The sequence below is a fragment of the Felis catus genome, chromosome C2 (genome assembly GCF_018350175.1).
Source record: "Felis catus isolate Fca126 chromosome C2, F.catus_Fca126_mat1.0, whole genome shotgun sequence".
In the NCBI taxonomy this organism is placed as follows: domain Eukaryota; kingdom Metazoa; phylum Chordata; class Mammalia; order Carnivora; family Felidae; genus Felis; species Felis catus.
In genome coordinates, this window is record NC_058376.1 from 152,902,783 (window position 1) to 152,916,994 (window position 14,212).

General features: G+C 49.1%; 1 protein-coding gene across 4 annotated transcripts in view; it reads right to left on the reverse strand.

Moving 5' to 3' along the window:
- Nucleotides 1-14,212, reverse strand: part of ITGA9 (integrin subunit alpha 9) — a 362,074-nt gene that overhangs the window by 258,045 nt on the left and 89,817 nt on the right. For all 4 annotated transcript variants that reach the window (XM_023260749.2, XM_023260752.2, XM_023260750.2 and 1 more), the window contains exon 15: nucleotides 13,758-13,918. In XM_023260749.2, the coding sequence (XP_023116517.2) occupies nucleotides 13,758-13,918 (161 nt within the window). The remainder of the gene's footprint in view (nucleotides 1-13,757; nucleotides 13,919-14,212) is intronic.

Consider the following 14,212-nt stretch of genomic DNA (forward strand, 5'->3'; position numbering starts at 1 on the left):
CCACAGAGAAGAAAACGGAGGGCATCAGATGCAAGATTGTGACACTCCTTCAGGAACACCCGATTTTCTCAGTTCTAATGCTCTTCCCCGCCCCTCGCGGTATATGGCCTATAGACACCGTGTGGATACAGGCACGTGTGTGTGCATGTGTGTGTGTTTATGTGCGTGACTGCGTACACGCTCCAAAAGGACCCTGGAAAGACAGACCGGAAGCTCAGGTTTTAATCAACATGTGTAAATACAAAGTGAAGCAGCCCAATGTAACTTCCAACGCAGTGATTTAAATTTCCATTTAGCTTACGAGGCTTGACTTGTAGGACCAACGTGTCCTGTGATGACTCCATGCCCTCTTGTCACAGAATCTACAAGTTGGCCACCCAGGGTCCATCCCTCCTCCTCCCGTCATAACCAAACTTCAACACTGGCACTGGCCGATATGGTAGTTACTAGCCACATGTGATCACTTGAGTTTAAACTTGGAGTGAAAATTCAATTCCTCGGTGATACTAGCTACATTTCAAGTTCTCAGTAGTCATATGTGGTTAGTGGCCACCATAAGGGACAGTACAGATAACAGCGCATTTCCGTCTCAGAAAGTTCTACAGGACAGCAGAGCTCTCCACTGTTAGAGTGTGTAGGACGTCCAGCCACAACTGTCACCTCCCGACCTCCCTTAAGATACGGTCAGTGAGTTGTTAGAAGTCACTGGAGACTCTTCCAAGGGGCCTCAGATCAGATGGAAAGAGCCTTTTGCCCTTCTCCCTTCGTGGAAAGCAGACACAGTAGCTAGAACTCAGCAGCCTTCCTGGTACCATGAGGAAAAGGTGCTCCTAATGTTTGAGGAGTGTCTTTGCTTCTTCTCTCTTCCCCTCACCTTGGTGACCTCTTCAAATCTCACAGCTTTGGGTACAATCTATCTGCTAATGACTCCCAAGTTTATACCTCCAACCCAGACCACCACTCAATCTGTAGGTTCATATATACACGTAGCCACTTCACCATCTAATGCGCCCTTCTAACTCAATGTGTCTAAATAGGAACTCCAGATCTTTCCTTTACAACCTGGTCCACCTGCAACCTTTCCAATACCAGTTGAAGACACCACCATTGACAACTCCATGCTTCTAGTTACTCAGGCTGAAAATTTTGGAGTCAACTATGACATCTCATCCCCTGATACCTGACTATCAAAGCCTCAGGATCCACCTTCAACAGGAACGAGAATGCAACCACTTCTCCCCAGCTCCACTGCTGTCACTCCAGGGGAGCCACCAAGCTTTCTTCCTGGATGCTTGAATAGTCCCCTAAATGTATCCCTGCTCCTATCTCATCTCCTATGGCCCATTTCAACATGGCAGCCAAAAGGGTCCTTTCAAAGTAAGAGCCCTTACTTCAAAGTGGAAGGAAGACCGCATCACCGCTCTGCTCCCATGTATTCAGGGTAAACGCAAGTCCTCCCCATGGCCTGTGGGGCCCTCCGTGGTCTGCCCCATGCCCACCACTGCCACCCAGACTCCTCTCCTCCAATCCCACTCTCACACCAGCCCTCTGCCCCTCCTCAAACACGTCTCACACCCCAGGACCCTCTCTGAATGGTTCCTGCAGGAATCCATCTTGCCAGCTGCCTGCCTCCTCCCAGTCTCTGCCCAGATCCCACCTTCTCGGTAAGGTTGCCTTGACCTCCAGAACCCCGACCCCGCACTCCCAACCTGCTTCACCTTGCTCTATTTCTTTTCTTTTTCCATCGCCCTCATCACCTAACACGATTTAAATTGCTCCTTTATTATACTTATTGTCTATCTCTCTCCACTGGACATGTAAGCCCCCAGAGGGCATGGATTTCTGTCTGCTCCCAGACCCGAGAACCCACACAGTCCAGGACATAGTAGGCACTCAGTAAATACTTCCTCAGTGAAAGGTCATGAGAATCGCATCCTTGAGCCACTGAAATAACACCAGAAACTTCTCTCCTATAAGAAGTCTTATAATGTGGGGAAAGGTCAACTGATGTGCTTAAGCCCCTGCAGCCAGGTCTCCATTCCTGGTGGCTGGATGGATTCCTGTGAAAGCCAAGGGTATCATGCTGTATCCACAGAGTGCAAGGAGAACGGGGAGCTCCTTGCGGAGGTAATGATACTGGAAGGCCTACTAATGACCCAATCAGTATATCACCTCCCAGGAGCTGGAACTTACCTCTGCTCCAGGGAGCAGAGGAGACGTGGTGAAGCAAGTTATCCTGTTATTATGGCCATCCCCTTCAAGTCCTTAGCTGACTTGGAATTCTTCCTCAGAAGCCTTCCCTGGACAGAACCCCCCCCCTCCCCCGCAACTGCCACCCTTACCAGATACAGTCATCACCCTCTGACGGATGTCTTTATCCACATCCTATCTCGACTTGCAGTGCAGCACAAAGGGAGCTCTCTTCCCCCACTTCCCCTTCTTGCAGCTCCCAGCCAAACACATGACTCTCGTTTTCAGTCTGGGCTTGAGCCCCCTAGCCAGCCTCGGAGATAGCACTGGATGACCGGTGAGCTGGCCGCAGGGTCTGCTGCCTTTGTAGGAAGACACTAGGCTCGTCCACGTTCATCCAGAAGCCACTGTGGGCCTCCCACATGGAGTTGGACGTGTCTCAGACACAAATGCTCTACCTGGGAGGAGACAGCAAGGGCTGTGTGGCCTGGTGGAGGCAGCCCTGGGGTAGACTGAGGGGCCAGCTACTCCACAAAGGGTGGTTTCCAGGCCTGGTACTTCTTAGTTCATGTGGAGCTGCCTTATTAGGTCAAAGAACTCTCAGCTGGCTTTGGGAACGGGTGCCTCAGGAGGGAGTAAAGACAACAAAGAAAAGCATAATAGTACACTTTGGGCCACCTTGATATGCTGCTTCTGATTAGAGTAATTGGCAAGAAAAGGGCAGGACCAGCCCTAGGGTTCTACTCGATCCGATCACCATGCAAGAAAACCGAGGGGCTGAAGAAAGTGGCCAACCCAACCCACGCTAGTCAGGACTGGGCCAAACTCAAGTCTCCAGAGGTGATGGGATTCCCAGGGTTTAAACTGGCCTAAGGGAGATCATCTCCCCTGTCCCAGGCCCTTTCCCTCCTCCAAGACAACTCCACAGTCAGCCCATGATTCTTTGGTGTGTAAAGGGTTGCTGAACAGAACCCCAACATGCATACATGGGGTAGGGAGTGAGGAGTGGCTACCTCAATAAACTTAAATAAAATCTTTTTCATTATTTTGAATGGAAACTATGAAACTACCTAACAGTTTCCATCAAAACACAGAGTGCCTCTGAACCCAATGTACAAACAGAAGAGCTGTGGTCTGGTAGTTAAACTAACCCCACAGATTGACTTTCTAATTATTTGTCAATCTAAAAAACCACAGGAAACAACAATGAAAACACGCCGATAACCAAACATCTGTGTGTAAGGCAGGACTTGAGTGATGTGACCAGCTTAGAGACAAACACAGCAGACACAGTGGTCACAGCCAGCGGAACGTTCTGTAGCGGGCTTGCAAGAGCCAATTGTTCAATTTTCAGAAAGCGCATGAGCCAGTGGTTAAAACAGCCATTCTTAACTTGCATAAGCTTACAATCAAATGAATTAAGTTAAAGGAGGATAATAAACACTCAAAACTCATTACTTCCTAATTATTTTATTATGCTTTACTATTATCTATGGTCTTAAGGTTATCAGATCTGGCATGTTCCCTCATGTGTGGTAGAAATACTATACAATAACACACTACGGTACATCTCTTCCTAACGCAATGATGTCACATTGATACAATGACATCAGCCACGGTGGGAGTATTTATACCAGGGAAACTGGCAGAATGCTCTAAGTCAGGTCCTCTCCCCCGAGCGCTGGTAGTTACACATTACGAGCACACCACAGCTCCACGATGTGGTCATCGAAAACTGTTACCCGTGGTGGCCGTGTGCTCCTCCCAATAAACGGAGAGCTTTGCAATCTTGGGCAAATTACACAGCCTCTTTGTCCACGCCAAGCCAAGAGGGCGTGGCACAAAAGTCCTGGGTTGGCTGTGGCTTACACTTACGAGAGGTGCTACAGTGTGGTAATGAAGGGCCCAGCCTTGGGAACCCCACTTGCTGGGTTCAAATCGCACCTCTGCTTCTAGTCAGCTGTAAGGTACAAGCAAGTTCCTTGACTCCTTTATGCCTTGTCTTTTAACTGCCCCAAATAAGGATACCAGCAATCACTACCTCTCACATTAGTGTGAGAAGAAAACGAAGATTAAAAGCAGTCAGACAGTGACTGTGTTTGCAGCTTCCGTTATCTTTACTCCGAATGTCCAATGTCGTGGCAATTCTCTTAGTGAGAACCACTTTCAAAGGGGGTGTTCTTACCAAATTCTTTACTACTAATTTCAGTATTATCACATCCCACTCTTTTACAAATAGACTATTATCTACTGGAGAGGATCACAGAGAAATCCTGCTGCTTTCAAAATTCAAGTTCACTCTGGGGCATCTGAGTGGCTCAGCCAGTTGAGCCTCCAACTTTGATTTCGGCTCAGGACACGATCTCATGGTTCATGAGACCTAGCCCGTGTCGGGCTCTGTGCGGACAGCATAGAGCCTGCTTGGGATTGTCTCTCTCCCTCTCTCTCTGCTCCTCTCCCACTTGCACACTCTCTCTGCCACCCACTCTCAAAATAAATAAACTTAAAAAAAAATTTAAGTCAACTCCAAAAGTTTACCACAATTAAAAGTGAATATTTAAAAACAGACTTACTGTATGATCTACTAATTCCAATTCTGGGTATTCACCCAGAAAAAACAAAAACAGTAATTTGAAAAGATATCTGCAGCCCTATATTCACTGCAGCATTATTTACAACAGCCAAGACATGGAAGCAATTTAAGTGTCCAGGGATGAGTGACCGGATCAAGACGAGGTAGTATGTCTACACACACACACACACACACACAAACACACACAAATAAGAATTTACTCCTCAGCCATAAAAAAAAAAGTTGGAAATCCTACCATTTGCAGCCACACGGATGGACCTCGAGAGCATTATGCTGAGTGAAATAATACAGAATAAGATGAATGCCTTGTGATCTCACGTATATGTGAAATCTAAAACAAAATTCACAGACAACAGACTGGTGATTACTCGAGATGGGGGTGGGTAGGTAAAATGGGCACAGGAGGTCAAAAGGCATAAATTTCCAGTTTTAAAATAAATAAGCCCTGGGGATACAATGCACAGCATATGCTATAGGCAATAATACTGTACTGTATTTTTGAAAGTTGCTAAGAGACTAAATCTTAAATAAATGTGTAACTAAATGTGGTGACAGATGTTAACTGTACTTACTGTAGTGAGCATTTTGCAATGTATACATATGGTAAATCATTAAGTACACCTAAAACTAATATAATGTGCTATGTCAATTATATCTTAATTTTTTTAAAAAAAAAGGGAATAACTAAGCCATGGAGGAAATTCCAAAACATGAACTACTAAGAGACGATCACTTTGAAAGAAATCACTTTTACAATAAACACGTAAGGTTTAGGTTTGAGGGGGTAAAGAAAATCCTCGTAACCCTTGAAAATCGTATCTCAAATAGAGGGACAAAACCAGGAAGACAAAACACATCATCAGGTGTGACTTCAAAAGAATAGTAGTGCTCTAAGGGCATCGACAACATACAGGTAAATCCAGAGTAAATAACAACGAACAGAAAGTTGTCTCCTCAAATGAGGACTTCAGCCGCAATTGATATAAGGCTTGTCTCATACAACACACCAAAAAAAAAAAAAAAAAAGCCTACGATAAAACCATCAGTGTCAACGCCATGCCTCTGTATTTATATCGGCCTTGTTTCCAGGAAAAAAAAAAAAATTGAGGTGGGCAAAGCCGTTGTATGAGAATTATTGTACCTTCAGAGCTTCCGTCACTGATCCCAAGGTCCCCGGTGACACTGTCCAAACGCAGAAGACCAAGGACCCTTCAGTCCACCCAGCAAAGAAATCAACGGCCAAATGGTACTCACAGAGGATAGCAACACCCCCGTGGAACGTCCACCACACCCCTTCAATTCCTGATCACTCCCCAGTGCGCCCCCCAGCTCTCCACAACAGTCTCCCGGAGGAGGTCGCCAGAGGAACCACACTCGGGGGGTCGAATTCAAGCACGGGCTCCAAAGCCCAGCCACCGGTTCCTTGTGACATCTGCGTGACCAGAGTGCATCACACGAGCCACTTTGCAACGGGGCTGAACAGTGATGGCAGCTTCCTTCCCACCTATCAATTCCAGCCATCTCAGCCTCCCCACGTCCCCTGCCCCACGTTATAGCACGTCTTTAGCAAACACTCAGGCTACCTGTGCCACCTACGGCCAACAAGAACCTGACAAAGACAGAAAGCTGGCTGCAGGAGTGAAGCAAGATACCCCCAGTTTTCCTCGGGCACGCCACAGTTGAAAGGCTCACCCTTCTCAGGCAGGACACGTGTCCAAGGCCACCTCAGAGACCACCAGGGCCCCTCCATCTGTCCTCTTCAGGGGGTCCTAGCAAGCCCTCAACCAGGACACTATAGACTCAAAGCGGGGAAGAAGAAATGACTACAGCTGGAGGGGATGTTTCTTGCAAGTTTAAGGGCTATCCCGCTTCCCCAGGCAGGCTGAGGGTCTTCTGAAAAGGGACCGTGAGCCACATCAAGAGAAGCAAAGTGAGCTTACTAACCTACAAACTCCAGGTGAAGCGAGCTTGGAGCTGGCTTATTTATTTATTTAACGGTTTATTTATTTTTGAGAGAGAGAGACAGAGCGTGAGCAGGGGAAGAGCAGAGAGAGAGAGGGAGACACAGAATCCGAAGCAGCCTCCAGGCTCTGAGCGGTCAGCACAGAGCCAGACGCGGGGCTCGAACTCACAAGCTGCGAGATCAGGACCTGAGCGGAAGTCGGACGCTCAACCGATTGAGCCACCCAGGCGCCCCTGGAGCTGGCATTTAGAAAATCCCCTGGGCAGGTTAAATAAAAGAAGGGATAGTCTTTCAACAGAACACCAGGCAGCCATGGAAAAGAACAGGGAAATTTCGTGCACCAATATGGAACAACCCTCAAGATGCCTTTAAAACAAAACAAAACAAAAAGTTCGGTTGAAATATAATCTATATACAGTAACATTTACAAAGTTTAACTATACACTGTGATGAGCTGTAATAAATGTAGTTGATCATATAACCGTCACCACAGTCATGATCCAGAATATTTTCATCCCCCCAGAAAGGTCCCTCTTGCCTCTATGCAGTTAATTATCCCCATCTCCTCCCCATCCCTGGCCCCCGGAAACTACTGATCTGCTTTCTGTCTCTGTAGTTGGCCTTTTCTACAATGTCGTATGAATGGAACCACAGTACAAGTCGTGTTTTATGTCCGGCTTCTTTCACTTAGCGTAATGCTTTGGGGTTTGGTCGTGTTATTGCATCAATGCACACACACGTTATTGCACGTTATACACGCATACACGTGTTGTCACACGCATCAGTAGTTCTTTGCTACTGCTGAGTAGTATTCCATTGTACACATTTACCAAAATCTGCTTCTCTGTGTAACTGGAAATTCTAAAAGGAAAATGCAAGCCGCTCAGCAGTCTGCCACTGCGTGCTTCCAGGGCCGTGAAAAGGGGACGTAGGCACACAACTTTGTGCATTTATTGACAAGCTCTTGAAACACACACAGGAAACCGGAACCACGGCTGCCTCTTGAAGAGAAACAGAATGGCTGAAATACGTCCCTTCTCCGTGTACCTTTTGGTACAGTTAAAATTTTTTTTAAGTATGGACAGCGACTAGGAATTCAAATAAATAAGCCTTAAGATGACTTCCTCCATCTATCCATCTATATCCCTTTTCTCCAAATCCTACAACTTTTTTTTTTTAGCTATTTCTTTCACTCATCCAGATGACCAAAAAGATTCAGCGTGCTACTTTCCAGATAAAGAAGGAAATGTTGCCGTTTTCCTTTCTCCTCTTCCTCATGGAGTCCTTACACATCCAACTGAAATTTCCCTTAACTATGTGCTTCATAGGAAAGGAAATAAAGCCCTCTAACATCTGACCGCTGCACCCAGGAGATCCAAAGGCCCTGCCAAAGCACAGCCCGTCGTGTGACCGGAGCTCGGTCGGAGGCATCTTGTTGGATGGGAGAACGGAAACAGACTGGACCACCTGGGCAGAGCCCGAGGCGTGACCTCTGAGGAGACCTGGTGGCCAGAGATGCCCTGCCCTTTGCCAGACCAGGCCGACCATCTGGCCCTACCAACGACAAAGGGGCTACGGTATCTTAGAGTTTGAACTCTGCTGAAAAAGCGCTCCCACAACACGAAAGCACAGCCGCGTGGACATCTGCAGCTCCTCAGGAAAGCCCGTGTGCATTCATACTCCCTTGTCTGGTGCAGGGTTGGGGGTTTTCCCCTCGTCCCATTAATCCTAGTTCTTGGCTCTCCTGACAATGTCTGACACACGGCTTTGCTCACTGAAGGTTTTCCAAAGGCCTCTAGAGGGGTCGCCGGTCCTCACGGTTGGGAATGATGTAACTGACCCTGTACCCCGGCCTCCCCCGACCTCCCTGGAGAGTTCCGGCCGCTGCCCTGCTCTCTGACTCCTGAGGAGGCTCACACCTGCCCGGCATACACACGCATCCAGAGTCCAAGGCCTGGCTTCTCCAGACACTGTGTGGGACTTGAGGGCGGAGCCCAGGTGCCACCCCAGGGAACACACACGCGTGCCGGGAAACAAGGGGGGAGTGACGGGCCATGCTTATTCGGTCTTCAGCTGGGGCCACGGGCCTGCAACTCTTCCCTGCTGCGTCATGCCACCAGCTCCCAGCAGCAGGTTCCCAGGGAGGCGGGCAGTCCCCACTCCGACCGGATGCTCCCGGGGACCGTCGGGCTCCAGCCGACCAATCAGTCACTTCAACGAGGCTCGGCGGGACGAGCATTTGTTCTGTGCCTTTCGTCCCCAAAGCAGGAATCAGGACAAGCTCCCGGGACACAGGCGGCTGATGGCAGCATCCCCAGGGCCCACGGCAGCGGCCGGCCGTGGCCCGACGGAGGCTTGAACAGACAACCCCCAGCAGGCAAGGGGTGGGGGAGGTAGATCCAAGCAAAGCAGAGCACGGCCAGGCCTTCCCAGACAGGGCTCAAGACACGGCTTTCCACGGGGCCATCTCGGGACCCACACGTTTGGCAAGTCATCCCCCAGGGAGTACCCCTCCGGTCAGTTCGGTGTGGTGTCCGCTACGTCCTTGACACGTCCCTAGCACTCCAAAATTTCCCCTCCTCGTACATAGGAAGAGTGGGCCACTTCTCCCCAGACTTTGGCAAAGGATGAAATCCAGTTAGACTCTGAGGACGCTGTTATGTCTTCAACGTATTTATTTTTACAGTTAACTTTCTGTTTGGTATGCAATTGTGCGTTTTCTGCATACACGAGGGTACAAAGTTTCCGTTTCAAGTTATTCTACTGGAGGCAAAAAGCCAGCTGATTTAAATAAAAAAATATGAAATAAAATACCACGGGAGGCATGTGTTTGAGATATTAAAAAAAAAAAAAAGGCAACAACCATGTAGGTGGTTATATCCATGGATATGATCACCGAGGTGCCAGAAATGCTGGGGTGAACATGAGAACCGAGATGCGGAGGCTTGAGAGGCACGTTCCGGAAGAAAAGGAGTCAGTTCACCTTGACAGGAGCTCAGAGCACACATGACGTGATGCAGACGATGCGTCTAGAAGTGCGAGCCGAGGGCAGGTTGTGGGGAGCGCTGAGGCTGAATGGCTTTCCTCCAGTGACAGGGAAGACCCCTGAGAGGCTTGGAGCCACTTGATTAACGGGAGGGAGCCCATCTCCCAAACTGGGCTGCTCTGGGGGAGGAGGGGAGTTAAATCGGGGCATGTGGACTCTGAGGCAGAGAGGCCAGGGAAGCAGCCAGAACCGCCTCTGCTCTGCGGGCCACAGCGAGGTCTTGAGAACAGACCCCGAGGAGGATGGGACTTATCACCAAATCCCGTCCCTGCTGGAGGCCCCACCGGGGCCGAGAAGGGAACAAAGCGTGGGACAACACAGCTAGCCTGGTGGGGGGGGGGGGGGCAGGTGTTAGCTCAAACAGTCTTCTACAATAGAGATATTTATCACCATATATGGAAGGAAAACTTCTAGGGAAAAGAAGGGAAAAAAAAAAAAGATTGGAATAGGCTTAAAGCAAAAAAGAAAAAAATACCTAAAGATAGCCTAAACAAAACACGCCCAGCCCTTAGCGCCTGCCTCACTGTCTGCTGGCCATATGGTGTGCGATAAGCCAGAGCGCTTTTATTTACCTTCCGTCAATGTCTGCAAAGCTGAGAGCCAGCCCGTCGAGAAGGTTCCACTTGCGGCAGAGGCTACACCAAGCCCTGGTCCCGGGACGGCCAGCATCCCCCCTCCAGCCCCTGCTTCAGGAGGCTGCCCCCTGCCTTTCCCTCCCCACCCTGTCGCCTGCCTCAACTCCCACAAGAGCCACGGCTCCCCCAGCTGTTTTCCCATGATGGACAAACCAGGGCCAGGCCTTCTGCCTCCTCGGCCAGCTGGGCCACACCATGGACAGCCAGCCAGCTCCCCAGGGCTCGCCCTCACTGGCTCACTCTGCCATTCACCAGGGTCCTCTGCTATGGCCCAGACAACAAGAGATCAATACATTTTCTCAGTGGATATAATCATCAGCCACCTGAGCGCCATTTAACAGGGATGCTGCTTCTTGAACCATAAAGGCCACAGAGGCACGAGCCTTCCTCAAGCATCCCACCAGCCCCATGTCCTCACGTGAGAAGACGGTCAAGTATTAATCATGACCTAATTTCTCTGGGTCCAATGTACTAGACTGTTCTCTCGATCCTCCCGAAGACGACCCAAATCATCACATACAGGTATGTGCTCGCACTGCCCTCCTGGGCTGCCCTCACCCTCCCCAATCTTCTGACCACCCCCTTAGTCTCTCTTCTTGACGGCCATGGTTCTTTTGTGTTTTTAGATTTTCTTTGTCTTTTAATTCTTTTTGGGTTCTATACGCGGACACAGAAGTAAAAGAAAATGACACTTAAATATGAAAGAACTCTTTGCAATTAAATCCACAACTATGTATGTTTAGCTCCAGAGGCAGGCTCCCAAGTCAACATTCCCACCCTTCCAACAGGATGCCCGGTTAAATCTGAATTTCAGATAAACAAATAATTTTTAGTACGTATATCCCATGCACTATTTGGGCTACACTTCCACTAATATATATATATATGTATATATATATATATATATATATATATATATATATATATATATATGTATATATACACATATATACACACACACGTACACACACACATATATATGTGTATATATATATTTTATATTTTTTATTTTTATTTATTTTTTTCAATATATGAAATTTATTGTCAGATTGGTTTCCATACAACACCCAGTGCTCATCCCAACAGGTGCCCTCCTCGATACCCACCCTCCCCTCCCTCCCACCCCCCATCAACCCTCAGTTTGTTCTCAGTGTTTAAGAGTCTCTCTCCCACTCTAACCTCTTTTTTTTTCCTCCTCCCCCTCCCCCATGGGTTTCTGTTAAGTTTCTCAGGATCCACATAGGAGTGAAAACATATGGTATCTTTCTCTGTATGGCTTATTTCACTTAGCATAACACTCTCCAGTTCCATCCACGTTGCTACAAAGGGCCATATTTCATTCTTTCTCATTGCCACATAGTACTCCATTGTGTATGTAAACCACAATTTCTTTATCCATTCATCAGTTGATGGACATTTAGGCTCTTTCCACAATTTGGCTATTGTTGAGAGTGCTGCTATAAACATTGGGGTACAAGTGCCCCTATGCATCAGCACTCCTCTATCCCTTGGGTCAATTCCTAGCAGTGCTACTGCTGGGTCATATATATATAAATATGCTGTTTATTAGTGAATTTAACTAGGAAGGCTTTATGTTTATTTGCTAAACTCTGGCAACCTCGGCTATCAGGAAGCAGCCGGACCAACAGCCTTGGGCAGCCCTGCTCTGCCCCCCTCGTTACCCCCAGAGGCCACCACGGAAACAGCCCTGCCCCCAGCTGACACCTCATCACCTCATCATTGCTGTTCCCTGAGTGCACTTTGCAAAGGCCTGCAGGCTCTTTGTGGCCCCATCTTGAGGCCTGACATGAAGGGCAACCCTTCAACCAAAGCGAGAGGTCGCAAAGAGCCCTGAAGGAAAGCATTTGTGGAAGAGACCCAGCACGAGGAAGCCGAGGGCAGATGTCCCATCTCTGGGAAGTATGGACACACCAAGCATAGGCACTTAAAGGTGTCGCAGCCTGTCCTGGGCAGCCCCCCACCCCCAAGGGCACCCACGAACTAATGTTATCTAAGACCTAGAGGCATGAGGGGCTGGCTGGCTCAACACTTTATAAATGGCCTTCACCCGGGCCATAGGGCTGCTGGTCTGGGCAGGCCCCGGCACGAGTCCTGGCAAGAGACATAGCCCAACCCCACTGAAAAGCATCTCAGGGGCACGGACGCACGGGCTCTGGGCCAGACTGAGTGCCATGGGCGTGTGGGGCATTTCTCTACATACGATCCAGAAGCATCAAGAAGCAGCTGTTACCCTCCTGCTCCGGCACCAACAACTCAATAATGGAACGAGACTCTACCCTGCGGACTATTTTTACTCTCGTCCAGAAAGCCACGGGCTAATATTAGGTTGAACTACATGAAAATACCAGTTTTGTAAGTCAAGAATGTCAGAATGTTGGCGGCTACATGTGGCCCAAACAAATAATAATGCCAAGTGCCTGCTGGGAGTCAGACTCCGCCCAAGGCCCTTCAGGTATACGTGCCCACTTTAGAGACGCAGAAACTAAGACACACGGAGGTCAAAGCACCACCCAGCAGGACGCACACCAGGTCTGTGGGACTCCAAAACCCACATCCATTTTGCACCCATGTGGCCGGTTCACATGGGTCGTTCTATCTCCCATGCTCTCTGCCGGTGGGTTGGCACCTAGCCACAGCTGCAGGATTGGGCACCACCGGGACCCCCACCCTGCCGGCACCTGTCTACACAGAGGCCGCCCTGTAGCTAATCAAAGCCTGGTGTCCGGAATTAGCAGCAAAGTGTATTTAACAAACACTCTCAAGAGGAAAAAAATACTTGAAAGTTTATTTAGAGTACGAGGGAAAAGGGGCCAAAAAAAGCACTCCTAAAATAAACAGAAAGTAATCAAGGGATAAAACCTAGCCCAACTAGTTTTAAAATGCCTTAGCCATGACTATGCACTAACATGCAGTGGACCACTGAGGAAGCCATCAGGCGCGGTGTGATCCAGGACCACTGCAGAGCCAGACACACGTGCTTCCACGGCTCTCCTCTGACAAGACCGCCGAGCTTCGAAGAGGGAAGAGGACGAGAAGCCTCCCAAAAGGACAAGTCAAGGTTCGAGAGTGTCACTGGTCTCCTGGCCCACCATGACCCCCCGCCCCTGCCTCCGAGGCTAAGACCAGCACAGTAAGATAAATAAAAGGGCTGTCGGGCTCCAAGTTGAACAGAAAAAGTGAATGTTCTCCTCCTTGTGAAATAAAGTGTCAGGAGTCAGAGCGTTCGTAACACCCAACAAAAGTAGTTCCCACGAGCGTGCAACGAATGCCCACAGGGATTAAGGCTTGAGAATAAAAAAGAGGACTGACCTTCACGTGGGCCACGTAGTGGTGACACATCTCCTCCATGTGGACCAGCTGCAGCTTCTCTGTGACCTGACCCACGGACTCGCCCAGCAACACAAAGTAGACCCTGGGCAACTGGCCCTTTGCCTTTTTGGCCACATCAGCCGTCAGAACGTAATTGAGGCCTGCCAATAAATAAGGTCAAGATGTCAGCACTCACAGAAGGCCACCTCGGTGCCCCCTCACAGGCTCACGAGCGCATTTCACACACCACCTAGCCCTCCACAGCACAGAGGACGGCCGCCCCAAGTCAACACCTTCGCGGAGAGAATCATGCAGCCAGGGCCCTCACAGAATCAACACGCACCCAGGCTGCCCCCCGCCTCCCTGGTGATGCTCTGTGTGCCACACTCCCTGGCTCTCCCTCACTTAAACCCCATGAGCTACCAACTGAGTCACCGATATACGCATCAACAATT